At 41.2% G+C, this 26,415-nt stretch overlaps 2 protein-coding genes across 2 annotated transcripts; one reads left to right on the forward strand and one right to left on the reverse strand.

Moving 5' to 3' along the window:
- The first annotated feature begins 535 nt into the window (after nucleotides 1–535).
- Nucleotides 536–2,757, forward strand: MGAT2 (alpha-1,6-mannosyl-glycoprotein 2-beta-N-acetylglucosaminyltransferase). The gene has a single exon (XM_036734661.1). The coding sequence runs from the start codon at nucleotides 1,281–1,283 to the stop codon at nucleotides 2,622–2,624; it is 1,344 nt and encodes a 447-aa protein (XP_036590556.1). The 5' UTR covers nucleotides 536–1,280; the 3' UTR covers nucleotides 2,625–2,757.
- Nucleotides 2,758–3,868: 1,111 nt separating this feature from the next.
- On the reverse strand, nucleotides 3,869–20,560 carry DNAAF2 (dynein axonemal assembly factor 2). The gene is made up of 3 exons (XM_036734660.1): nucleotides 15,436–20,560; nucleotides 10,517–10,654; nucleotides 3,869–5,783 (listed from the first exon to the last, which is right to left on the reverse strand). Exons 1-3 carry the CDS (start codon nucleotides 17,734–17,736, stop codon nucleotides 5,274–5,276), a joined length of 2,949 nt encoding a protein of 982 aa, XP_036590555.1. The 5' UTR covers nucleotides 17,737–20,560; the 3' UTR covers nucleotides 3,869–5,273.
- Between the last annotated feature and the right edge of the window lie 5,855 nt (nucleotides 20,561–26,415).

Consider the following 26,415-nt stretch of genomic DNA (forward strand, 5'->3'; position numbering starts at 1 on the left):
CATAACGTCACAGGATCAAAGATTTAGAGCTGATGAAGAAATAATCTTGCCCAAGATCACAAAAATATGACAATAATATTCAGCACCTACTCCGTGCAAGGCACAAATTGGAAAACGAAAAATAATCTAAGAAGTATATGGTCGAGCAGCAAGTCAAATTCCTATCTTCTGACTCATAAAACTTTCTTGAGGAAGTGGCATTTGATTTGAACTTTTAAAGCGAGAAAAAACCCAAAGGCTAGAGATGTATTTTATTTAACTTTCCGTCAAAAAAAAAAAAGTCAGGCGGCTGGGTTTTTGATCATTCTTGTAACCTTCCACTTTCTCATCTATGATGCTTTTCCAGAGATCCAGAGATGCCACGTTCCTGCTACACTCATGCAAGTTTCCTGTTCCTCAGAAGCTAGGCTTGGAAGGATGACGTGTCGTTATTGCAGAAGGTCAGCGACGAGGACAAGAATGCTCCTGTATTGGGGCTCCGTCACTTCGTAAAGTGGGTTCCCCAAGATTTGGTCCACCTGATATAGACTGACTACTCCCCTCAGTTTGGCCCCAATGCAAATAGCACCTGGGCACCTGCGCTCCAACTCATCAGCCCGCGCCGGATGGGAAGGGGCGGGACTACTACAACGGAGTGACGGTGTTCCCGCTCAATGGGCTACAGGAGGCTTTGGTAGGACGCCTCGAGACGTGACTGATAGGCACCAACCAGAAGGGAGGGAAGGCGGGATGAGAGCTGGAGGGCAGAGACGTTTGCCAGCAGTGTCACAATCTACGCCGCCTAGGCTGGAACCCAGCTGCCACCTGCGTCGTTCCGGGGCCAGCGAGGAGAGGGGGCTTCGCGAGGATGAGCGCGGAAGGGGGACAGGCTGGCTCAAGCTTCGGGAGGAGAGCGGGGCAAGGGTACTGAAGCTGAGGCACGCTCCCTCTGGACCCACTGTACTGAATGGCGAGAGCGCGGAGCACCGAGAGCTGGGTCTCCTAGCGGCGGGGGAGCTGCCTGTGCCGAGGCTGCTGAAAAGGAGAATGGGCCGCGCCAGGGCAGCGTGGGGCCGCTGAGAACTGCGGCGGCTCCGTTGCGTTAGGGCCTCGGGACGGCCCCAGCCCCCACCTCCCGCCGGGCCAGGGATGAGTTAGCCCGAGGGATTGCGGGGGGCTTGGTTGCTGCTACGGGCGGGGGACTACGGCGATCTAGCGCGCCTGCCGAAGCCAAGACTCCGCGTGACCGGACGCCGCTAGCTATCCCGCTCCCTCCTCCCCGACCCGCGGCCCCGGAGACCATGAGGTTCCGCATCTACAAGCGGAAGGTGCTGATTCTGACGCTGGTGGTGGCCGCCTGCGGATTCGTCTTCTGGAACAGCAACGGACGCCAGCGGAAGAATGAGGCCTTCGCCGGCTCGGCGCCCGCCCCAGCGCGGGCTGCAGGCCCCGGCGACCTCCGCAGGTTTCCCAACGGCACGGCCGCCCCGCCGCCCGAGGTGGACAACATGACGCTGGTGTACCGGTCGCTGGTGTACCAGGTGAACTTTGACCAGACGCTAAGAAACGCGGCGGCTGGGGGAGCGGGAGCCGGCGGTGGGGGAGGAGGCGGCGGAGGCGCCGCCGGGGGCCCGGCGCAGCTGGAGCCGGAGCTGGTGCTGGTGGTCCAGGTGCACAACCGGCCCGACTACCTCAAGCTGCTGCTGGACTCGCTTCGTAGGGTCCAAGGCATCAGTAACCTCTTAGTCATCTTTAGCCACGATTTTTGGTCGGCCGAGATCAATCAGCTGATTGCCGAGGTAGATTTCTGCCCAGTGCTGCAGGTCTTTTTCCCTTTCAGCATCCAGCTGTACCCCCACGAGTTCCCCGGAAACGATCCCAAAGATTGTCCCCGAGACCTGCAGAAGAAAGCAGCTTTGAAAATGGGCTGCATTAACGCGGAATATCCGGACTCGTTCGGCCATTACCGAGAGGCCAAGTTTTCCCAAACCAAACACCACTGGTGGTGGAAGCTGCATTTTGTTTGGGAGAGGGTCAAGATTCTACGGGACTATGCTGGTCTAATGGTTTTTCTGGAGGAGGATCATTACCTAGCCCCAGACTTCTTTCACGTGCTCAAAAAAATGTGGAAATTGAAACCGCAGGAGTGCCCCGAGTGTGATGTGCTTTCCCTGGGGTCTTATTCTGTCAGTCGAAGTTTCTTTGGCAAAGCAGACAAGGTAGAAGTGAAAACTTGGAAATCCACAGAGCACAATATGGGCCTAGTGTTGACTCGAGATACATATCATAAACTGATTGAGTGTACAGAAGTTTTCTGTACTTATGATGATTATAACTGGGACTGGACTCTTCAGTATTTGACTACAACTTGTTTTAAAAATTTCTGGAAAGTCATGGTTCCTGAAGTTCCTAGGATTTATCATGCTGGAGACTGTGGTATGCACCACAAGGAACCCTGTAGACCATCCACCCAGAGTGCCCAAATCGAATTACTCTTAAACAAAAACAAACAGTATCTGTTTCCTAAGACTCTAAGTATCATTAAAAAGTACGCTATGGCTCCTCTCCTTCCACATGGGAAAAATGGAGGGTGGGGAGATATTAGGGACCATGAACTCTGTAAAAGTTATAGAAGGTTGCAGTGAAAACTACACAAAAATGGCAGTTTTTAAATTTGGATCGTATTGGTCTAAAGGACACCAAACTGTATAAAATGATTTAGGAACTGGTTTCTGCTTTAATACAAATAAACATTCTTGTCAAAACTATTAAAAAAAATAGTAATCTTTTTTAAAATCCCAACTGCAAAAGGTAACATTAACTGAAAATTGGAAGGGCTGAGGAATAGAGAAAACATTATTAAAATTAATCTGTTACAAATTTATGCGGATCTTTGCATACTTTCCCACTTTGAAAACCTTTTAAACACTGAAATTCATTTTTTTAATGATAAGAAAATAACAGTACAATTACTGCTGGGCACTGCTTTACTGGTTTTATAATCCAGACATTTATTAAATACCTTCTCAAAGAACAGTTATTTTCAGAATGGCAGATATCTGTATGTAATGTTACATGAAGATCTGCATATTTGATATGGAAAGCTTAATTCTGCTTCAGTGTAGAAATGCCTGGTTGTTTTTTTAATGCTGCCAAAATAAATGCATATTTTTGTATATAATCATTTCAGGTCAATTTTATTATAATCCCAATGCCAAAATTTAGTTGATGTTTTGAAAGATCTTTTTATTTTAAAAATCTGATGCTAATTAGTTCTTTAGAAAACATGAGTACAAGAAAGAATACTAGACTTGGAATCCGAGGAGCAATGTGTGGCCTGGCCACTGTGTAATCTCTTTGAGCCTCAATATCTTCATCTGTAAAATAAGAAAAAGTATGTTACCTACCTCATAGGTGGTTGTGAAGCTCAAATGATCATGTGCATGTAAGTTTCAATTGTTAGCTACTAAGAATGTAATTTAATAATTCTCAATTTCAAATAATGCCTCCGTCCCCAACAAGAGTACCAATGAATTAGTCCCCTTTTGGAAGAAAACATTTAGCTTTCAAATTACCAAACCACAGAAAATGAAGAGTAAAACAGATTTTAATGGAAAGGAAACTTAAATTTGGTCACAAAGCCATGAGACAACAATACTGACATTTGTTAAATGAAACATTTACTCCTGTCGGTTTTTTAAAACTGGAATTACATTTTTTAAGATGACAAATTACAAAGACTAGGAAATCTAGAATCTTACTTAAAAAATATTCATATAGAGAGTAGTTAGTACGAAGTTTCAATCTTATACGACTGCAGTTGACTAAAAAAATTATAATTTTTTTTTGAATAAAATTTGAAAATTTGAATTAAAAAAATTTAAAAAAAAATCTTTACAAAGAAAATGCTAGCAAATTCAGTAAGAATAAATTACATGGATTTTCAGTCTTGTCACATTCCATTCAGCTGAGGAGAAAATTTTTTATGTGGCGTTTTGCCCATCATCCCATACCTCATCAGCCCTAGAGATCACACCAGTTCTGGTTTGCCAGCTCTTGCACATCTGTCCTAGAATTCTTACTCCAAAAAGTTTTGAGTAGCCCAGATCAGTTTTGTGGGTTTTTCAGCTACTCAGTAAGTGTAGTCCAAAAAGTCAACTCATCTCTGGACTTGGGGTTAGCTAGCAAATACTTTCCTTTCTAACTTATGTTGTTCCATTTTTTATTAGGAAAGGGTCCCATGCTGAGACTCATGTGAACTACTTACTGTTCGATGAAAGTTTTACTTGCCCTTTTGACTAATTGCAGGGGATTTCATACTCTTCATTTCTGGCTTTTTCTCCTATTCCAGGAAGCATGCAAAATTTACTTTATTAAATAGGAAGATGCAAAATGAGTTTTTTAGAATTACTCAAGGTAGGTAGCTTTGTTCTCTGGGATATAGCACAGAAAATTTTTCCTATCCAATTTTTAAGATTTTTTTCTTCAAAAAAGTTACTGTTATATGAAGCCAAAAGACACATTTCAGTAATACATTCTAGGAAACGCTGATGAATTCCTGAAGTAATTGTTAATTAGGAAAACTCTAATCTCCTATTAGGTATGGTAAGACAAAGAACAAATATTTTAGAGCTGAAGCAAGAATACTGAATACTATTTTGTTCTAGAAATGTATCTTAATTGTTTAGTGCTTTAGTGATTGTCAAAGGGGTTCTTTTTATCCTTTCTGAACTTCTAGAACAGCAAATTCTTGAGTGTATGCAAGTCTAGAGTAATTAGATGAAATCCAGTTTAAAACATTTATCACAGTTTCAGCAATCTACCCTGTGTATTGCTAGTTGATGCCTACCCTCCTGAGAATAATGAGGAACAAACATTCCAATTTTATGAATATTTCAAGACAAAATAATGGTCAACAACAGGTACAATTAAAGGAAAAATTATATGGTGTTAAAAACTTTACTTTTAAAATTCAGAGCGCTCATAATAATTTAGAAAAAAAGTTAGGGGAATTGGTAAATCCATTTCCTTCATGTTTATCAGTATTTGTAAAATATTAATTGAAAAACTGATATAATGTAGCTAAAGGTTCAAACTGCTCAGCTATATAATTAGTTTAAAATTTTACCTCTGAAAGTAATCAGATAATGATTTATTATTTACTGGTTTCTGCCAGACCCTGAATTTGATGTGAATTTGGACATAAGCTGTTACAGGAAAACCATCTCTTTTAAATCTAAGGTCTTTAATTAAATGTAATTTGAGTTTGACTTGAATCTGATAAAGTCTCCAAATTAATCCAAGTCATATAACAAAGAATTCTGAAAAGTGAATGCACAATTAGTCACATGTTCTTTAATAATCTGTACACTTCCATCCTTCATATTGGTTTCTTTTATGCTTTGAAGTATGTGATCCTCATCCAGTTCTTTCTCTTCTATCAATGCTGGTTGTTTTATATTTTGTGTTTCATTATTTGAATAAACAGCAATCTTTTCTTTTGTGAAAACCAGTCTGGACACTGAGTCAGATTGTTGAGATTTTCCAATAACCTCTGTAGAAGCAGTAGGAGGTTCATGTTGCAGGCAGGGAGCTGACCCACAACAGTTCTTTTTTAGTGCTCTATCCGCTGTATAAGAATCAGGAAGTTGGGTGTTCCCTTTTGTATGTTTTTTTTCAACATCAGTTGTATTGTTATTGTTTTTTTTATTTGTTTGAAGTATATTTTCTTTTTCAGTCAGATGGCTTATATTAAATCTTTGTTCCTTTTCATGAAGCTGACCTTGGCCATCTACTTCTTGTGACTGTCAAGAGAAATAAATGAATTGCTCTTTAAAACAAAGCAGTTAAATGGTAGGGCTTTGTTAAAATGACTAAATATTAAAACACTTAAGTCATCTCTAAAAGAATACATTCATTACTGTAAATTCTGTATGTCAAAGAAATCCAAAGATTTTGACCTGGATTGGCAATAAGTTATTTCTCTAACAGTCTATTAAATGTGTAATCTAATTGCCTGCAACTATGTAGCTGCCAACCCATCCATGCCTGCCAACTGCCTTGCTACTTTTGACTGTCTTCTCATAACTTTGCAATAAAGTACTGGGCGCTTTTCTTGGCAAAAACAAAAGAAAACAAAAAAACCGCAGCAAGGTGTGAGGACTGGTCTAGGCAATAAGAGGCTCCAGCTTCAGCAGCCAATCTTCCCAATTACTATCTCTTCTCCTAGATCTCTCCCCCAGGCTCTGGAGTTGGTTTAAATTTTACTCCTAACTAGTCCTCAATCTGTATTGAAGAAAGTTATCTTCCTATTTCTTCCCTTTTTTTGAAGTTGTAATAATCTTTTATTTTACTCAAATATGTAAACATGAAAATGAGAAATTTTCTTATTACTTAGTGAAAAACAAAAACCCCACAAATAGGATCTAGTCATGATGAAAAAAGAATATAGATACACCCACGTACTTCCGTTTAGAGAATAGTTTACTTATATGACTTCACTTAAACATTTTAAAGAGGTTAGTATTACTAAGAAATTAAGGTAAACTAAAGCAAGAAAAATACAAGAAAGCGTACAATGTGAGATGAATTAAATTATAAGCAACTCAAGCTTTAATATGTACACGTTTCTAAATTGGTTTGGATCCTAAACAAAGATACACAGAATTCTAGCATTAGGTAGATTTTGGTTACACCACTTCCAAGACAAGTAGAATCTTGAGACTTTCCCAGAACCTGCCTCCTTGTGTTATTTCCAGGTGTAAGGTCTCTAAGCCCTAGTAATATTGCACTTAAATTCTTTGACTACCCTTGGCCTTTATGAGTTCTTGTTTTTGTTCTTAGAAACCTGGATGAAACAGTCTTTAGAGGCACCTTCCTATATGGGTTGTAAAAGTTTCTTCCTCTAGGAATAGATGAAACTCCATCATCATTCTTGGAAATGCCTATGGACTGTGGCCCCCAGAATCCTTACCTTTATCCATTTTCTTTTGGGTGTGTTTGTATATTTTCTTTGGTGGCCATTTGGCTTAGATCAGCAAATATTATTTCTCTGAAGTCTACTTGTATCACAATAAAAAGCCAACAATCCACGTTACCTTCTGTGCTGACCACTGTTTGCTATCTGAGCGATACTTTTGGCTCTCAGCTAATGTGCGGAAATGTCAGACATGTCCTGAACTCTTAAAATATCCTGAGCTCAAAGAATGAATGATGAAGTTAGCTCAGGTTACCAGTCTCATCCACTTCAACCAGTTCTCTTTAATAACTCATTCTTTTGTTAGAACCTTTATGATATAATTTTGCAACTTCAAAAATACTTTTAACAAATATTAAAAATGACAGACATAATTCTCATAAATGAAAGTTAAACGGTTGCAGTGTTCCAACTAAAATGTTATCCCATTTCTCTGTGATTAATCAGAGGCCAAACCAACAAACTTTTAAGGTTTCATTCAGAGTTCTTGAAATAGGTGCTAGACAATCACCAAATGGTTTAACTAATACTGAAAACAAAAATAGCAAAATATAACAATTGTCTAAATGATTACTTTCATTTCAATGTCCAGCCTACTAATTCAAGACCTCAGTGGTACTGGCACCCTTATTGGTGAGGAGTGGTGTGTTATTGTTTATATGTATATGGCATTTTGTTGTTGTGACCCTATATTAGAGCACGATTTTAATAAATTACCACCCTAGAGGGAGGCATAATTCATCAACCTAGTTATAGGAAAGTATGTTGGAACAGAGAAAGATGTCAGTCATCTACTGATCCCAAAAGTGTCTGTCATCTCAGTCCTGCTGACAAGTTAGAAATAGGAAACAGATTTACAACCGGACTGGAGTAGGGGTGGGGGTATTTAGGAAAGTTTAGGCTAGGGTGAGGAAAATCCACTTTGGGAACAGTATAGAGGCTTGAAGCTCAGGGAAGCCGGAATCCTAAAGGCAACATTTCTTTTTCTTTTGGGTTTTTTTTTGGGGGGGGGCAGGGCAATTGGGGTTAAGTGACTTGCCTAAGGTCACACAGCTAGTACAGGTGTCAAGTGTCGGAAGCCACATTTGAACTCAGGTCCTCCTGACTCCAGGGCCCATGATCTACTCACTGTACCACCTAGCTGCCCCAAAGGCAACATTACTTCTTCCTAGCTCACAAGCTCTCTGGAGAAGAGAAGGGATCATCATAGTTAAGTCAATTAAGAGAAACAGTTGAAGAAGCCAACATTTTGCTATTGGGATGGAGGCAGTCTTTATTCTTTATGTCAGACTAATGAATTTACTCCAGGCAAACCATTCAGGAGAGAGATCCCAGATCAATGTTAAAAAAAAAGATTCCAGAACCTGGAGGCAATGAGATCTCTAATACAAGAAAGCCTTAGCCCAGAGGAATAATTTTTGGAGGACAAATAGGGAAGACTCTTTGCCATTCAGACAGCAAAGGAAAAGGGACAGGGCTTCCATGGCTTGTCATAAGTGATACTAAGGTTGAGAGAGGTGACTGAAAAATCTTTGTAGGTTTGGAAGCCCAGGAAAGGACTCATTGGGCAAGCAGAAGAGCAAGGAAACAGGTACATCATAAACCTGAGAGGAGACATAAATTCTAGAAGGACTAATACTAGAATATAAAAGGAATGTCTTGTCTAAACTTTGTTTCCCCTCCAGGGCCTACACATGGTAGGCATGTTTATTGTATTTTATTAGAATATATGGCCAAAATGAAAGCGATTCTGGCCAAAAATCTAAAGCTTAATATAATAAAAAGTACAGATAATATTAACTCTAATAACAAAATCTAAAAAGGAAAGAGAAGAGAAGCTTAGAAAATTTAAGTTTAATTATCTTTTAGACTTAGCTTTTCTCAGCAATACAATGATCCAAGACAATTCCAAAGGACTCATGATGGAAAATGCTAACCACATTCAGAGAAAGAACTCTGGAGAGTCTGAATGCAGATCATTTTCACATTTTTTTTTCTTTCTTGTGGTTTTTCCTTTTTGTTCTGATCTTTCTTTCACAACATGACTAATGTCGAAATATGTTTAACATGACTGTACATGTAACCTATATCTGATTGCTTGCTGTCTTGGGTGGGGGGAAGGAGAAAAATTTGGAACTCAAAATTTTACAAAAATGAATATTGAAAATGACCTTTACATGTAATTGAGAAAAAATAAAAATATTATTAAGATTTTTTAAAAGTCTAATTATCTTTGTTTTGGACATGAAAGCCTAAGTAAACTAAGTATTAAGATATGTGTGGAGACCATAAGATTTTGATTAATTTGTGTAGTATCAGTTAAACATCACCTTCTCTCCTAGCCTCCCTGGTATGAATAGCTAGAATGGGTCTACATGGCATATGGATAAAATCCTTGACTTGGAATCAGGAAACCTTGGTTTCAAGTCCTGTCTCTCACACTCACTGGAAAAGAAATCCATTTAATTTCTCCCAGCTGCAGTTTTCCTCTTCTGTAAGATGGAGATAACTGTAATCCTCACCTCATAATGGGTGTTCTGAGGTTCAAATGAGATAATATATGTAAAGTTCTTTGCAAACTGACATACATGTAAATTATAATATAATTTGTGGATAATTACAAGAAACTTGTTCATCACCTGTCATAAATCAGTGTTTTCCCTGGAGGAAACTATCAGTAAGATAGCTCTATTTAATTGTTTCATAACACCGGGAGTCAACATAGCATACAGTGGAATGAGAAACTGAACTGAAAGTTAAGAGCCCTGGTTGGGACCTAACACTAATTTGGACAGACATAATTTTCATAAATTTAAGAGTTAAAGAGTTGCAGTATTCCAACTAAAATATTATCCTATTTTTCTGTGATTAATCAGAGGCCAAACCAACCAACTTTAAAGTTTCATTCAGAATTCTTGAAATAGGTGCTAGACAATCACCAAATGGTTTAACTAATACTTTCTATTCCTTGGGGCTCAGTTTCTTAATCTGCAAAATAAGAGAATTATACGGATGACCAAAAGTCCCTTTGAAATTCCAAAATTCTATGACCCAGGAATGTAAATTCTAGGTCAAGTTCTAGCTTCTATTGTTTCTTTAGAAAGGCTTAAATTGTATGAAACTCATGAATATTTTCCACTTCGAGATCAACAATCAACCAACAAGCATTTATTAAGTGTCTACTTCATTCCAGGTGAACTATGCTAAGCAAGTTCCTCATAAAATAAATATTAATAAATAATTATTAAAATAACTAAAGAATTGTACAACTTAGTAGTATATGATTCAAATGAATTTGGTTCTAGGATTAGAAAATATAATCTAGACAGCACTGCTATTGTTTGTCCGTTGTTCTGGTCTCCTGCTGCATCCGGGGTCATCTACAGCTAAGATCAAGGACTATGAATTTTTCTTGTAAGTGAAATTTAAATGTAATTTTCATGTGTTTAGTTATTGTTTAAAAGATGAAGACATTAAAAGACACTAAAAGGGCAAGAGTGGGATTGTTAGACGTTAAATATTTTACAAATCTCTCCTCTAGAGAGTTCACCAAAATTTTACCTTTAACTGAATTTGGGTCCTCTTATCACTAACTTCAAGTACTTCAATTAATGGCTGGGTTTGGGCGGCTGACTTATTGATATTCAAGACGCCTTCAAGATATTCATCAACATTTTCTTCCATGAAAAAAAACCTTTCCTAAAAAAAAAGGGAAGAAAAATGATATTGTCCCTTTAGTGTTATACACGAACCATCACTTAATTTGTTTACCTTAGGTTCCTCATCTTTTACAGATGAGGATGCTAATGAAAGCACTTATCTCCCAGAATTATTGTGAGAATAAAATGAAATAATAGGAATAAAGTACTTTGCAAACCTTAAATTATTACCTAAAATGTTAGCTCTTATCATCCTGTTACACCGGAAACACTTGTACTCGTTAAGAGACAAATTTGAGATTCAGAGTTGGAGGGCAACTTAAATGTATACTTTTAAAAATTAAATTTTGTTTTTACATCATATAAAACTCTCAATGTATCTGGCTCCCTCCCCCTCCCAAAGGGTCATCCCTTATAACAAGGAATAAAAAAGAGAAATGAATAACTCAGTAAAACTAGCCAAGACAAACAATTTCAGACTATGCTGATATTTTGGTTAGTTTGGCTGAATTGCTTCCCTACTTGCCCCTTCTCTCTTGTTCTTTGTTGACTCCTGAGTAGGGGAAATGCATACCAAAAAATGTTCCCAGGATGGGAGTGGGGAGTTGGGGGGTCGGAGAAGGCATCAATAAAAATTAAGCAGAATAAATCTTATTCCATTATACCTTTTCTAATTTCATATCAATGCAGTATAGGCTCTGGGAACCCCCTTGACCCCCAAGTTGAATCTTCCCAATAGATGTGGCATTTGCTTGAGGTCATAATCTTTTCATGCCCAAATCTGTTACCCTTAACCTAGCCCAGCCCTCCATTGCAGCCTTCAGCTATTTCCCACCCTTAATCCCATTCCTGGAGTCTGACCTCTAGTCACCCCAGCCTCCTTAGACTCCTCCTCAAAACCCTCCCTAAACCCCTCCTCAAGTCACCCCAGACTACTTGGCCACCCCTAGATCCCTCCCAGTCTTTCTGTATATAAGATCCATCTTACCTCCATGAAGGTGCTTACATTCAATCTAGTTCAGATTGTTCTGGTCTGCTTAAAGTGTCATAAATGCTCAGATTCCTTGAGTCTAGCCAATTTATTAAGACTCTGGCCAACATGACAAATCTTTAGTAAACTTTGTTTTTCTTTGGCTGAAAGAAAGCTTGAGTCGAATTATTCTGGCAGGACCCTCATGTCGGTGTTTTGGGTCCTGAGCACCCCTAAACCTCAATATTACCCCTCTTCGTGTGGTTTCCTTTCCAGTCAAACTAACTCTAGTCTCTCTCTGCCTCCACTCTATCTCTTCACTTTTCTTTCTTGAATCTTTAGCTTCCTTCAAAGCTCAGCTCTGGTGTCACTTTTCTACATGAGGCATCTTCTGAAACCCCCAGTTGCTGGGTGACACTTCACACCTGATATGACATCGCATATATACACAGGGTGTTTGAAAAGCTACTAAAGCTGCACTGAGACTTCTGGATTTTTCCCTCTTCTTCTCCACCCCAATCCTACTCAGTTACACCAACCTGAAAGAATACCTTAAATGCCTCAAATATATAATGAATAAATAAATAAATATGAGTGTCTACTTACACACAGTAGGTTCTTAGATATTTGATAAATTGAACTGAACATGATTGGTTTCTGTAAAGATGCCCTATTGGGTAATTTGAGATAGGATAGGATGGAGGGAAATATAGTTAGTCTTTACAACATGACTATTATGGAAGTGTTTTGCATGATGATACATGTGTGGCCTATGTTGAATTGCTTGCCTTCTCAAGGAGGGTGGGTGGGGAGGGAGGAAGGGATAGAATTTGGAACTCAAAGTTCTAAAAACAATTTTTTAAAAAAGTTTTTTTTACATGCAACTGGGAAATATGATATACAGGCAATGGAGTATAGAAATTATCTTGCCCTAAAAGAAAGTAAGGGGAGGGGGGTGGAGCCAAGATGGTGGCTGGTAAGCAGGAACTAGTGTGAGCTCCGTAACGAGTCCCTCCAAAAACCTATAAAAAATGGCTCTGAACCAATTCTAGAACGGCAGAACCCACAGAACAGGGGAGGGAAGCAGGGCTCCAGCCCCGGGCAGCCTGGATGGTCTCTGGGTGAGGTCTATCCCACACGGAGCTGGGAGCTGGGAACGGAGTGGAGCAGAGCCCAGCCTGAGCGGCGTGGAACAACCAAACTTGGAGTCGGGCGGATGGGGCCCCTAGTGCCCTGAATGTGTGAGCTGCGGCAGTTACCAGACTCCTCAACCCACAAACACCAAAGACTTCGGAGAAGGTTAGTGGGAAAAGCTGCGGGAGTGGAAGGAGTTCCAGGTTTGGCTTCCAGCCCTGGGGGGCAGCGGAGGTGGGGCAGCTACAGTTGCTGCTGCTTCTGGCCCCAGGCCCACCTGGTGGGAGGAATTAAGTGGCGGATCAGAGCAGGAGTGCACAGCCTGCTAAAGATCTAAGCCCAGCCTGGGCTGGGGGTTCTTGGGGACGGACGAGTGCTGGTGTGACAGAGCTGGCACCTCCCCCCCAAACGTGGAACATAGAACTCGTTAGTCTACAAGCAGTCATACCCCACTGAAAAACTCAAGGGTCAAGTTAGTTGGTTGGGAATATGGCCAGGCAGCGAAAGCACACCCAGATTCAGTCTCAGACTTTGGATTCTTTCTTTGGTGACAAAGAAGACCAAAACATACAGCCTAAAGAAGACAACAAAGTCATAGAGCCTACAACAAAAGCCTCCAAGAAAAACATGAACTGGTCCCAGGCCATGGAAGAGCTCAAAAAGGATTTGGAAAAGCAAGTTAGAGAAGTAGAGGAAAAATTGGGAAGAGAATGAGAAGGATGCGAGAAAACCATGAAAAACAAGTCAATGACTTGCTAAAGGAGACCCAAAAAAATACTGAAAAATACACTGAAGAAAACACCACCTTAAAAAATAGATTAACTCAAATGGCAAAAGAGCTCCAAAAAGCCAATGAGGAGAAGAACGCCTTGAAAGGCAGAATTAGCCAAATGGAAAAGGAGGTCCAAAAGACCACTGAAGAAAATACTATTTTAAAAATTAGATTGGAGCAAGAGGAAGCTAGTGACTTTATGAGAAATCAGGATATTATAAAACAGAACCAAAGGAATGAAAAAATGGAAGACAATGTGAAATATCTCCTTGGAAAAACCACTGACCTGGAAAATAGATCCAGGAGAGATAATTTAAAAGAGCCTAGATACCATCTTTCAAGAAATGATCAAGGAGAACTGCCCTGATATTCTAGAGCCACAGGGCAAAATAGAAATTGAAAGAATCCATCGATCGCCTCCTCAAATAGATCCCAAAAAGAAATCTCCTAGGAATATTGTCGCCAAATTCCAGAGCTCCCAGATCAAGGAGAAAATACTGCAAGCAGCCAGAAAGAAACAATTTGAGTATTGTGGAAACCCAATCAGAATAACCCGAGATCTGGCAGCTTCTACATTAAGAGATCGAAGGGCTTGGAATGCAATATTCCGGAGGTCAATGGAGCTAGGATTAAGACCTAGAATCACCTACCCAGCAAAACTGAGTATCATGCTCTAAGGCAAAATATGGATCTTCAATAAAATAGAGGACTTTCAAGCTTTCTCAGTGAAAAGACCAGAACTGAATAGAAAATCTGACTTTCAAACACAAGAATCAAGAGAAGCATGAAAAGGTAATCATGAAACAGAAATTGCAAGGGACTTACTAAAGTTGAACTGTTTTGTTTACATTCCTACATGGAAAGATGACATGTATGATTCATGAGACCTCAGTACTAGGGTAGCTGAAGGGAATGTGCATATATATATGTTTATGTATATATATAAGTGAATGCGTATGTATGTATATATCTATGTGTATATGTATGTATGTATATATATGTGTGTGTGTATATGTATGTATGTATGTATGTGTGTATATATATATATATATGTAAAAGAGAGAGAGTAGACACAGGGTGAGTTGAAGATGAAGGGAAGATATCTAAAAGAAATAAAATGAAATTAAGGGATGAGAGAGCAACATACTGAGAGAGGGAGATAGGGAGAGATAGAATGGGATGGATTATCTCACATAAAGGTGGCAAGAGGAAGCAGTTCTGTGGGAGGAGGGGAGAGGGCAGGTGAGGGGGGAATGAGTGAACCTTGCTCTCATCACATTTGGCCTGAGGAGGGAATACCATACATACTCTGTTGGGTATCTTACCCCACAGGAAAAAAGAGGGAGGAAGATAGAAAAAAAATAAAAGGGGGGGATGATGGAGGGGAGGGCAGATGGGGGTGGAGGTAATCAAAACAAACACTTTGGAAAGGGGACAGGGTCAAGGGAGAAAATTCAATAAAGCGGGATGGGTTGGGAAGGAGCAAAATGAAGTTAGTCTTTCACAACATGAGTAGTGTGGAAGGCTTATACATAATGATACACATGTGGCCTAGGTTGAATTGCTCGGCTTCTTAGGGAGGGTGGGTGGGAAGGGAAGAGGGGAGAGAATTTGGAACTAAAAGTTTTAAAAACAGATGTTCAAAAACAAAAAAAAAAGTTTTTGCATGCAACTAAAAAATAAAATACACAGGCAATGGGGCGTAGAAATGTATCTTGCCCTACAAGAAAGGAAGGGAATGAGGGGATGAGAGGGGAAGGGGGTGATAGAGGGGAGGGCTGACTGGGGAACAGGGCAGTCAGAATATATGCCATCTTGGAGTGGGGGGGAGGGTAGAAATGGGGAGAAAATTTGTAATTCAAACTGTTATGAAAATCAATGCTGAAAACTAAATATGTTAAATAAAAAAAAAACCATAAAAAAAAAAAGAAAAGAGGTCTGTTACCTGCAAACAGTTGTTGCTCAAACCAAAATACCACTTTCTCCAGCGCCCATAGCTCTCTGGAGATTTGGCCAATTCTATCACTATGTTGAACGAAGAAATATTGATTTTCCGTTCTTTGGTGCTCAACTTATTTTCAGGAGAAAACTGCAAAATGAATGAATAACAAACAAAATCTTGTGTGGAGAAGCAAAGTTTGTACTGATGGGGACTCAAATCACTCTGAAGGCTTTGTGGCTGGACTTGAGGCACTTGGACTAACAAAGTAAGAGATTCTTCATCTTGATTACACTGCAAAGGAGGGCACAAGGGTTTTCCCCTATTAGTCTCTGAAATGTTAACTGTTTCTTTAGGTTGAGCTTTATTCTTATTTTCTGGAAGGTTTTCATTTCCAATAGTTGTTTTCTCTTTGGGTTCTCCTGGTGAACCTGTATTCTCCAGAAAGCTTGGTGCCCCAGCGTACCGAGTACTCTGTACCTCATGACTTCCTCCAGACAAGACAGGCTCCTCTCCTCCAGTGCCATTTGATAGATTTGCTTTACTAATAAGTGGCTGCCCAGAAGTACCTGGTGCACCTGCATTCCCTGGTAAGCTCAGTGCCCCAGAGGGTGGCATTTCATCACTGCCCTGAGGCAAGGCCAGAGTCTCAGAAGGATTCTCTCCTCCAGTGCAAAGTTGTGGATTTGCTTTAATAGCAAGAGACAGCCCCGCAGTATCTGGTGGAATGGCCACCATCCCAGTAGTCTGGTCCTTCGTGGTACCCTCCTGAGGGTCTATCATTTCTTCACCAGCCAAAGCCCAGGAATCCTCGGGCCGAGACTGGAAAGGAATGAGGGCATCTGAAGGGATTTCTTGGCTCCAATCCTTAAACATCCTAGTATCCAGTAAGAGCTTGTCAAACTGGCTTCCTAACTCCTCTGACGTATAAACAGATGAAGCACCATCCGTTTCCGGCGTGCCTTTGCATGTTAAAGGCTCCACCAACTCCTCCGCCCCTTCTTGCTTCATTAGACCGTTTACCGAAGTAGAGACCTGGCCAGCTCCCTCCACCTTTTTCTCCTCCTCCTCCTCCTCCTCTTTTCCCTCTTTCTCCTTTTTCTCCTCTTCCTCTGCTTCCTTTTCCTCCTTCTCCTCTTTCCTTTTCTCCTCTTCTGCTGTCTCTTCCTTCTTGTCTTTTTTCTCCCCCTTCCCCTCCTCCTCCTGCGGCCCCAGGTACTCTAAGCTGTGCGTCGGAGGCACTACGGGCAAGGTAACGACCAGCTGCCGCTTGGCCTTGTTGAACTGAGCATTACCTTGGCTCTCGACTACCGGGTAAGGAAGCGGGAGGCGGAGACTGTAGTCGGGTTTGCGAGAGTCAAGAAACAGCTGTTTCTCGGTCACCTCCAAGACAGCTTGTCCGGCGGAGCGCAGCAGGGGCAGCTCGATGGTAACTACCAGCTCCCGGGGTACGGTACTCGGGCAGGAGTCTCGGGAGCATCGGTAGTCCTGCAGGTCCACGTGGTGTCGTTGCACTAGGCTGTGACGCGGCACGGCGGGGGCCGGGTCTTCCACACTGGAAGGCGTGGAGCCCTGGGGCTGCGGGGCGGGAGGCTTCTTAGCAACGTCCGGATAGGGATAAGGATAGGGGAAGGCGGGCAGAGGGTTGTCCGTTGACTCCTCCCCCTCGGGCTCCAGCCGGGGGCCCCCGGGGAGGGGCGTTCGCAGCACGGCAGCCTCCGGTGTGCCTTTGTATTTGATCTTCAGTGTCTTCGCATTGCGCTTATCCAGCTTCACGCCAAACTGCTTCTCCACCGCCTCCAGGGCCGTGGAGTCCATCATGCTTCGGAACCGCTCGTGGCGCTTGCCCAGCGACAGCGTGTCCGGGTGGAAGATGACATCGTAGACCTTGTAGCAGGCACCCTGGCGGCCCATGTACTCGCGGCCCGGAGCCAGGCTGTAAGGCAGGGACCAAAGCTGCCCTCGCGAGGAGCCCTGCGGGCCCCCGGTGCCAGGCTGGCTACTGGGCCGACCTAGCAGCGGGTTGCTGCAGATGTTGACGAAACATCGCTGGGCCCCATTGAGGCTGGTGCGCAGCACATGGCCGGGCTCCGGGTGCACGAACTGCACCTCCACGCCGCGCTCCCGCTCCAGCGCCGTAATCTCCTCTTCGTAGCGTCTTCGGTTCTCTGGGTCCGACAGCTCCGCTGCGTACTCGCGGAAGAGCCGCCGGAACTCCGGGTCCTCGAAGGCGTTGGTGAGCTCCTTCACCTCCTCGGCGCTCAGGTCCAGATCCTGAAGCAGTGAAGCGGCGTTCTCCGAAGCCATGTTCTTTATTGGGGAAGGGGGAGGAATCCTCCCGTCGCCTGCGGACCCGGTGGGGTCCGGGTCAGGCCTTTGCTAGTCCAGATCGACTGGCTGAGAGGACGGGTTAACTGGGTTACCTGGGAGACCGCTGATTGGTAACCGCGGGGGGGCGGGGGGCGGGCGCGTGGCTGTTGTCATGGGGATGAGTAACTTCTGTGCCTAAACCTTGCGGGTGGGGAGAGTAGGCAGGAGGAGCCAGAGTTTGAGTCTGTAAGGGGTGGAGCAAAAGGGACTAGATGTTTGGAAATCGGTAGAGAAAACCTCAACTCTACCGGTGTCTCTGTCCAGACTTATTTGATTCTAGAAACGGTCACCTTTCGGCTCTACCAGAGAATCTCCATCAAATCACCTGTTCACTTTTTAAATCTAAAAAATAAATGTGTAGAAAACTTAGCCTCAGCATTACCATCGTGCAGGAAAAAAAATCTCTTTTTCATTTGGGGGCCTTGCACCATACCAATCATACCATTCAGTCTGTCAATAAACATTAAGCACCTACTATGTGTTAGGCACTGTGTTATGTGCTGAGGGTCAAAAATCAAAAATATCAAAAGTCGAAATATGGTACCTGTCCTCAAGAAGTTAACAAAATAATGGGGAGAAGACAACATATAAAAGAAGCTGAAAGGGGGAGGAGTGGGACGGTGCCCAGAGGAGGGGCACAAAGAAAGCTAGTGGGCAATGAGAAGATGGCTGCCCTGTGTCGACTTCTTAAATGGAGTGTCTGGGAGGAACTTTGTGACATCCACCTTCCACCCTCTCGGATCAGAAGAAGGGAGGGGCTACGGGGGCTGGGGCTGCTGTAGAAGTGTGAGTTTAAGAATTATCTTCCAGGGAGGCCAGTTTCTCTAGACAGTAATGAAATACAATAGAGCAGCCAAGGAGGAATCCCCACCATATCATTTGTTTCCCCAAAGTGCCGAAGTACAGTGTAATCTGGATTCAGATTTCACCTGAGTTCTAGTAGATAGCCTGTTGTCACTTTTGTGGCTTTAGAAAGGCAAAATCTCTGAGCGGAAAGAGATCTTAGATAAAATCTAGTTCACTCCTTATTTTCTTCTTATTAATCTGTTCCTCCCCAAACCTCCTTCCCTACCTCCAAATTAATCCAATTAAAAAAATTAATAAAAGACATCAACATCTTCAATATATAGCTGTATGGTAACAAATTTCCACACTGGTCAAGTCTTAAAATGTATTTCTCTGCATTTTAAGTTCATCACTTCTCTGGTAGGAGGTAAATATAGTGGTGTTTCATCTTTATTTTGTATTAGTGATTTGTTGCTGTGTTGATCAGAGTGGCTTTTCTCTATAAAATGTTATTGTATAAGCTGTTCTCATAGTTTCCCTCTACTTTTTACTACTTTGGATTTGTTTGTGCAAAAACTTTTTAATTTTATATAATCAGAATTGGCAATTTTATTCCTATGTGATCCTCTCAATTCCTGGTTTAATCATGAACTCTTCCTAGTAATTTCTTCCTTGCTTCCCAACTGTTTACCTTTTATATGTAAGACATTCCCTTTATTTTCTTCTTTCTTACCCAGGATCACACAGCAAGTGTCAGGTGTCTGAGGTCACGTTTGAACTCAGGTCCTCTTGACCCCAGGACCAGTGCTTTATCCACTTAGATAGCTAGCTGCCCCCACTCCCTTTATTCTTCCCTCTTCTTTACATCCCTATTTCTGTGAAGTAAACATGTCCTAGTTCCCAGGTTTGAAATCTCGAGAGTCATGCTTTTAAATTATCCTTTTCCTCCAATATCCAATCATTGGCCAAGTCTTGTTGACTCAGCCTACAAAACATCTCCAACATTTAGCTCTTTCACTCACACATCTACCACTCTCATTACTTCATTTTCTTAAATTGGAAAACATCCATCTATATTTTTATTCACAGCTTGAAATGAACACAGTATTACCTGGTTTAAAAAACAATAGATAAAATAACAACAAAAAACATTTCCCAAATATTCAAAACCTCATCCAACTTTTGCCCTCCATGGACTTTGGTTTGGTTTTCTGGCATAGCCTTCCTGTCCCCTGGGAAGAAGGCACCCCCAGGGGGAGGGAGGAGGTTGGGGGAGGGAGGAGGTGAGGCCGGGAGCACAGTCACTTCAGTCTTCTGTGCAGTTTGGGGAAGTGGTTGAAGGGAAGAATGAAGAAGAAAGAAAAGGAGTTTAAAAAAATGATTAGCTTGAAGTTTTTTCCTCATCCCAAATGTTGAGAATAACTTGTTGGTTAAACCAAACTTGACCCAGCTATCCTTTGGAAATGGGAACAAGCTTGGTATGGATGAGAAGGGGAGTGGGGAGAGGAAGAGGATGCATACCAAAGACAGCACATATGTAAGGAAGCTTCAAGATAGTGTAAAAAAAGCATGTGTTAAAAGAGGAGACTAGAGATTTTGCATTTTGTGTGTTTATTTGGAAAATAATGTAATCACTATGACTTTAACTCTGTTAACACAACAGATTAAACACATACTGTATGAACGGTTTTAAAAAATTTTCTTCTCTTCTTTCCTTATGCTTCCGCCACCCCCTTATTTTTATTCAGCACCCTGAAATTGCACCTGAGACTACTACTGCTCCCCAGGATGGTTCCAGCGCCCCAGGGGGTGGTACCACCCACTTTGAGAACCTGTGATAAGCTCCGTGTGAGCAGGGACCATGTTACTTTTTTATCTGTATCCCCAGCATTGTGCATGTAGTAAACACTAAATAAATCTTTCATGTGTTCATTCCTGAGTATCTGATCTTTGCCAGGTCAACTTTGTTATTTTGTAGCTAGTATGAAGTAATTTCTCTTTCTTCCCACTTTTTTCATTACTTCCCTTAAGATGCTTGACCTTTTGCTTCTCCAGATGAATTTTGTTATTTTTTGTTCTAGTTCCATAAACTACTCTTTGGCAGTCTGGTATGGCTAGATTTCTATACCTAACAGATTATGTTATTCCCTCTCTAAGCCAAATCTGATGGGAGTGAGGTTCAAACAATGCTTATTTCCCTCCCTTCTTTCCTTCTACTGTAATAGGTTTTTGTGCCTTTTCATGTGATATAATTTACCCTTGTCTACCTCCTCCTTTCCTCTTCTCCCAGTACAATCCCTCTTCAGATTTTTTTTATCATCACATCAAAGTCAACTTATATCCATGCCCTCTGTCTATGTATACCCCTTTTAAATGTCATAATAACAATACAGTTCTTAAGAGTTACAAGTGTCATCTTCCCTTGTAGGGATGTAAACAGTTTGCCCTTATTAATAACATGTTTTTGTTTTTTTCTTTCCTGTTTACCTTTTTATGTTTCTGTTGAGACTTGTATTTGAAAATCACATTTTCTATTGAGCTCTGGTCTTTTCATCATGATGGTTTGGAAGTCCCCTATTTCATTGAATGTCCATCTCCTCTACTGAAAGATGATGCTCAATTTCTCTGGGTAGTTGATCCTTGGTTGTAATCCAAGCTCTTTGCCTTGCAGAATATCGTATTCCATGCCCTCTGATCTTTTTTATAATTTCTTGATTTCTCATAAAGTCACTAGCTTCCACTTGCACCATTCTAATTTTTAACGTATATTTTCTTCAGTGGTCTTTTGTACCTCCTTTTCCATTTGGCTAATTCTGCCTTTTAAGGCACTGTTTTACTTATTGGCTTTTTGGAGCTCTTTTGCCATTTCAGTCAGTCTATTTTTTAGGGTGTTATTTTCTTCAATATTTTTTTTGAGTCTCCTTTAGCAAGTTGTTGACTTATTTTTTATGATTTTCTTGCATCACTCTCATTTCTCTTCCCAATTTTTCCTCTGGAAGCAGCTGCCAGAGCTTCCTGCTGCTGCTGCTGTAGCCACCTCTGCCACCCCCGGGGCCAGACGATGTACTTCCAGATTCAGCAGTTTTCCCACTGACCTGCTCTGTTGTCTTGGTGGGTTGAGAAGTCTGATAACAGTGATTCAGGGCCCTGAGGTCTGCTCCACCCGGTGGTCTGCTCTGCCCCGGTCTCTCCTGACATGGCCCACATTGGGCTGCACTCGGCCCCCAGGACGATGTGAGAGACCCTTCCCAGAGAACATCCAGGCCATCTTGTGCTGGAGACGTGTTTCCCTCTGTTATTTTGTGGGTTCTGTAGCTCTAGAATTTGTTTAGAGATATTTTTTACAGGTGTTTGGAGAGCTTAAGTGATTCCCTGTTTTCAAGCTACCATCTTGGCTCCGCCCCCATCATCTTTTAATGTAGAAGCTGCAAAGTCTTATGTAATCCTGATTGTGGTTCCATGATATTTAAATTGTTTCTTTTTGGTTGCTTGTGGTATTTCCTCTTTGACCTGGTAATTTTGGAATTTTGTTACAATATTCCTTGGCATTATCAATTTGGGATCTCTTTTAGAAGGCCATCAGATGGATTCTTTTGATGACTATTTTACCTTCTGGTTCTAGAACCTCAGGGCAGTGTTCTTTGTTGATTTCCTGAAAGATGCTGTCTGGGCCCTTTTTTTCATTGTGTTTTTCAGGTAGACCAATAATTTTTAAATTGTCTCTCCTGGATCCATTTTCTTGGTCAGTTGTTTTACCAATGAGTTATTTTATGTTTTCTTCTATTTTTTCATTCTTTCATTTCTGTTTGACTGATTTTTGATATCTCATAGAGTCATTAGCTTCCACTTGCCCAATTCTAATTTTTTTCTTTTTTTAAATTTATTTTTTATTTTTGGTTTACAACACTCAGTTCCACAAGTTTTTGAGTTCCAAATTTTCTCCCTCTCTCTCTCTCCTCCCCCCTCACCCCCAAGGCAGCATGCAATTTGATATAGGTTCTACATATACCTTCACATTAAACTTATTTACACAATAGTCAAGTTGTAAAGAAGAATTATAACCAAAGGAATGAATGATGAAAAAGAAGAAACAAAGCCCAAAAAGAAGAAAAAAAGGAGAGCAAATAGTTTGCCTCAATCTGCATTCAGACTCTAATTCTTTCTCTGGATGTGGATAGCTTTTTCCATCATGAGTCTTTTGGAGCTGTCTTTGAACCTTGCATTGCTGAGATGAGCCAAGTATGTCAAAGTTAGTCATCACAGATACCAAGTGTCTGTAATTGTGTATAATGTTCTCCTGGTTCTGCTTCCATCACTCAGCATCAGATCATGGAGGTCTTTCCATGTTATTATGAAGTCTGTCTGTTCCCCATTTCTTATAGCATCATAGTATTCCATTATATTCATATATCACAACTTGTTTAGCCGTTCCGCAAATGATGGGCATCTCCTTGATTTCCAATTCTTTGCCACCACAAAAAGAGCTGCTATAAATATTTTTGCAATACAGACCTACAAGTGGTACTGCTGGGTCAAAGGGTATGCATATCTTTATGGCCCTTTGGACATAGTTCCAAATTGCTTTCCAATATGGTTGAATCAGTTTACAACTTCACCAACAATGTAACAGTGTTCCACTTTTCCTACATCCTCTCCGACATTTATGATTTTCCTTTTTTGTCATGTTGGCCAATCTGACAGGAGAGATGCCAATTCAAATTTTTAAGGAATTGTTTTCTTCTATTAGATTTTGTATCTTCTTTTCCATTTGGACCATTTTACTTTTTAAGGAGCTCTTCTCTTCAGTGGATTTTTGTGCCTCCTTTTCCATTTGGCCAATTCTGTTTTAGGATTTGCTTTCTATAGCCAATTTTTGTCCTTCCTTTTCCAAGCTATTTACTCTCTCTTGCATATCTCATTTCCTTTCCCAATTTTTCTTCTACCTCTCTTATTTGACTTCTAAAATCCTTCTTGAACTCTTCCAAGAAGGCTTTTTGGACTTGGGACCAGTTTATATTCCCCATTGAGTTTTCAGATGTGGGTATATTGACTTCTGAATTTGTGCCTTGATCTTCCCTGCCCCTCCAATAAGAATCTCCGGTCATTGTCCATTTCTGCTTTTTGCTCATGGTGTTTGTCTAACTCCTGGTTTTTAGAGTTGAACTCTCCTGCTGGAGTGCAGGGGGCACTGACCCAAGCTTCTTGTGGTTGGTGCCCAGGACCTGGTCACCGGCTTTGTGTGCTGGGGCCTCAGGTGCTCGTAGCTGGAGGCTCTAGGGGTCTAGTAGCTTATCTGGTTCTGAGCGGGGGTCAGCAATACTGGAGCTCTCTGGGTGGGGGTGGGGAGTCTGGCCCCTGGGAGACTCCTGCTCACTTGGACCTTGCACTGGCTCTTGCTCAACTTGACCTTGCACTGGCTTCTGCTCACCTGGACTTTACACTCAAACGTTTGGCTGCTGGAGGATGTCTGTCAGCCTAGGGCTGTGCCTTCTGGAGTTGTGCCTCCTGGAGTTGTGCTGAAGTACTAGGCGATTTGGCTGCGAAGAACAACAGCCCATGTTGTGGTTTTCTGAGTTGGTATCTGTCAGTTCCCCTGCCTGTGCTGTGGCGCTGGGGTGGGGGTGGGGAGTCCTGGTGTTGGCACTTGCCTGCTTCACCGCGCTGGGGCCCTGGATCTCCCTGCTGAGTTGGAGCTTGCTGCTGGCCTGTTGGGATGCTTCCCATGCTGCGCTGCTCCACCTTCCCTAGAGTGAGAGGGGCCTTTTCCATTATTTCTCCAAGCTTCCTGGGCTACAAGACTGCTGTACCCCAAGACTCTACTTGCTGTACGGAAAAATTGTTGGCTCAGCTGTTCCAGGGTTTTTCCTGTGGCAATATTTACTGGGCTTCCAGATGTCAGTAGGGACAGGTGAGAGCAACTTACTTCTTACTCCTCCATCTTGGCTCCTGGAAGCAGACCCTTTTTTTTTTTTTTGGAAATCCCCAGCATTTAATGCAATGCCTGGTACATACCCTCTAAGCTCTTAATAAATGCCGGCTGACTTGGACATCCTTGTTTTACTCTTTTATCCCTATGCTTATTGGAAAGGTTCCTCTCAAAAATTATAACTAATGTTACTGCTTGGTTTGATATTGCATACTATTTAAGAAAATCCTTTTATTGCTGTAAATTTAGTGGTTTTAACATAAAAGGTATTGCATTTTGTCAAAAGCTTTTTCTGCATCTATTGGTAGAATGGCATGATTTTTATTTTTCCATATATAAATGTTGTTTCTAGTTTTCTAGGTAATGATTTCCTGTTATAAATACATTGGCACTTAATTTTTTTGATATACTGCTCTATTCAGCTGCTACTAATATTTTATTTAATATTTATGTATTGATATTAGGTATGGAAATAGAATGATTTCACATGTGTAACCAATCAGTGTATTGCTTGTTTTCTCAATGGGTGAGGGAGCAGCAGGAGGGAGAGAATTTGGAATTCAAAATCTAAAAAAAGAATGGTAAAAAGACAATTTTTAGAGATAATTAGTCTAGAGTCTTCTTTTTCTGCTTTTACCTCTTTTTGGTTTAGGTATCAGAACCTCACTTCTCTCAGTGGGGTTTTGTAGGACTTCCTTTCCTTATTTTTGCAGATTGTGTATAAAGTGTTCTTTGATCAAATTCACTTATAAATTTCTCTCGTCCTGGTTTTTCCCACCTTGGGAAGGCCCCTGATGGATGTGTGACATTTCCCCCCGTGAAAATGGGTTATTATATATTCCCTATTTCTTGTTTTATTAATCCAGGTGTCATTTTTTTGTAAATATTTATCAGTTCTATTAGCACATAATCGGGCAAAATATTTTTAAAAAATTCGTTGTGAATTATTATTTTTCTTATTAGCAATTTGGGGTCTTTTTTTGGTCAGATTAGCTGTTTCATCTATTTTATCACCCCAAACAGATGCCAGTTTCATTTATGGATTTTAACCAAGTGTGGTTGTTGCATGGCTGTAATCTTAGCCATTGAAGAAAACTTATGCTGGTGGATCTCTTTTTCTTTTTTTTTTTCAGGCAATCAGGGTTAAGTGACTTTCCCAGGGTCACATAGGTAGTGTCTTGAGGCTGAATTTGAACTCGGGTCCTCCTGACTCCAGGGCTGGTGCTGTATTCACTGTGCCACCCATCTGCCCCTGGTAGATCTCTTGAGCTTGGAAGTTCTTAGCTTCCATGGGCTATGCTGATCAGGTATCCGCACTAAATTTATATTAATATTACCTTCTGAAAGCAGGCTGCTAAAGGGGAGGGGTAAACTAGCCTAGATTGGAACTGGAACAAGTCAAAGCTTATACACTGATTAGTGGGGTGAGACCCATGAGTAGCCCCTGCCTTTCTAGCCTCAGATAGCCAGCCCTAAAATACAATCTATAGATTTTAAAAATTACTTTCAATTTTTATTAATCTCTTCTTTGATTTTTTTTTATTTGCTCCTTCTCTAGTTTTAAGATACATGCCCAATTTATCACTTTTGTTGATGAAAGTGTTTAGTGAGAGAAATTTTCCCTTAAAATCCCAAATGTTTTGGTATGGTCTGTTGTCATTTTCTTTTATGAAATTATCCATAAAACATTATCTCTAAGTTTAAATACTTTAATACCCATTATTATCATTTCATTGCTATAATTCTTTTAATTAGGAGTCAGTTACATTCTATGTTAAAACTTTAGCTTAGAACCATAAATGTGCATATTTTCCTTTTGGCACTCTGTCCTAATTTAACTGCCTTAACTATTTAGGGAAATGCAAAGAATAAATCTCAGGTGATAAATGAAAAGCTGATTGCCT

The sequence above is a fragment of the Trichosurus vulpecula genome, chromosome 8 (genome assembly GCF_011100635.1).
Source record: "Trichosurus vulpecula isolate mTriVul1 chromosome 8, mTriVul1.pri, whole genome shotgun sequence".
Classification (NCBI taxonomy): Eukaryota; Metazoa; Chordata; class Mammalia; order Diprotodontia; family Phalangeridae; genus Trichosurus; species Trichosurus vulpecula.

What these genes read in the sequence shown, in the direction of transcription:
- MGAT2 (XM_036734661.1), top strand. Translation starts at nt 1,281, where the DNA reads ATGAGGTTCCGCATCTACAAGCGGAAGGTGCTGATTCTGACGCTGGTG.
- DNAAF2 (XM_036734660.1), bottom strand. Translation starts at nt 17,736, where the DNA reads ATGGCTTCGGAGAACGCCGCTTCACTGCTTCAGGATCTGGACCTGAGC. An exon ending in TGAGCAACAACTGTTTGCAG is followed by an intron (nt 10,655 to 15,435) that starts GTAACAGACCTC and finishes CTTTTTTTTTAG; the next exon opens with GAAAGGTTTTTTTTCATGGA. An exon ending in GGACCCAAATTCAGTTAAAG is followed by an intron (nt 5,784 to 10,516) that starts GTAAAATTTTGG and finishes TTCTCTTGACAG; the next exon opens with TCACAAGAAGTAGATGGCCA.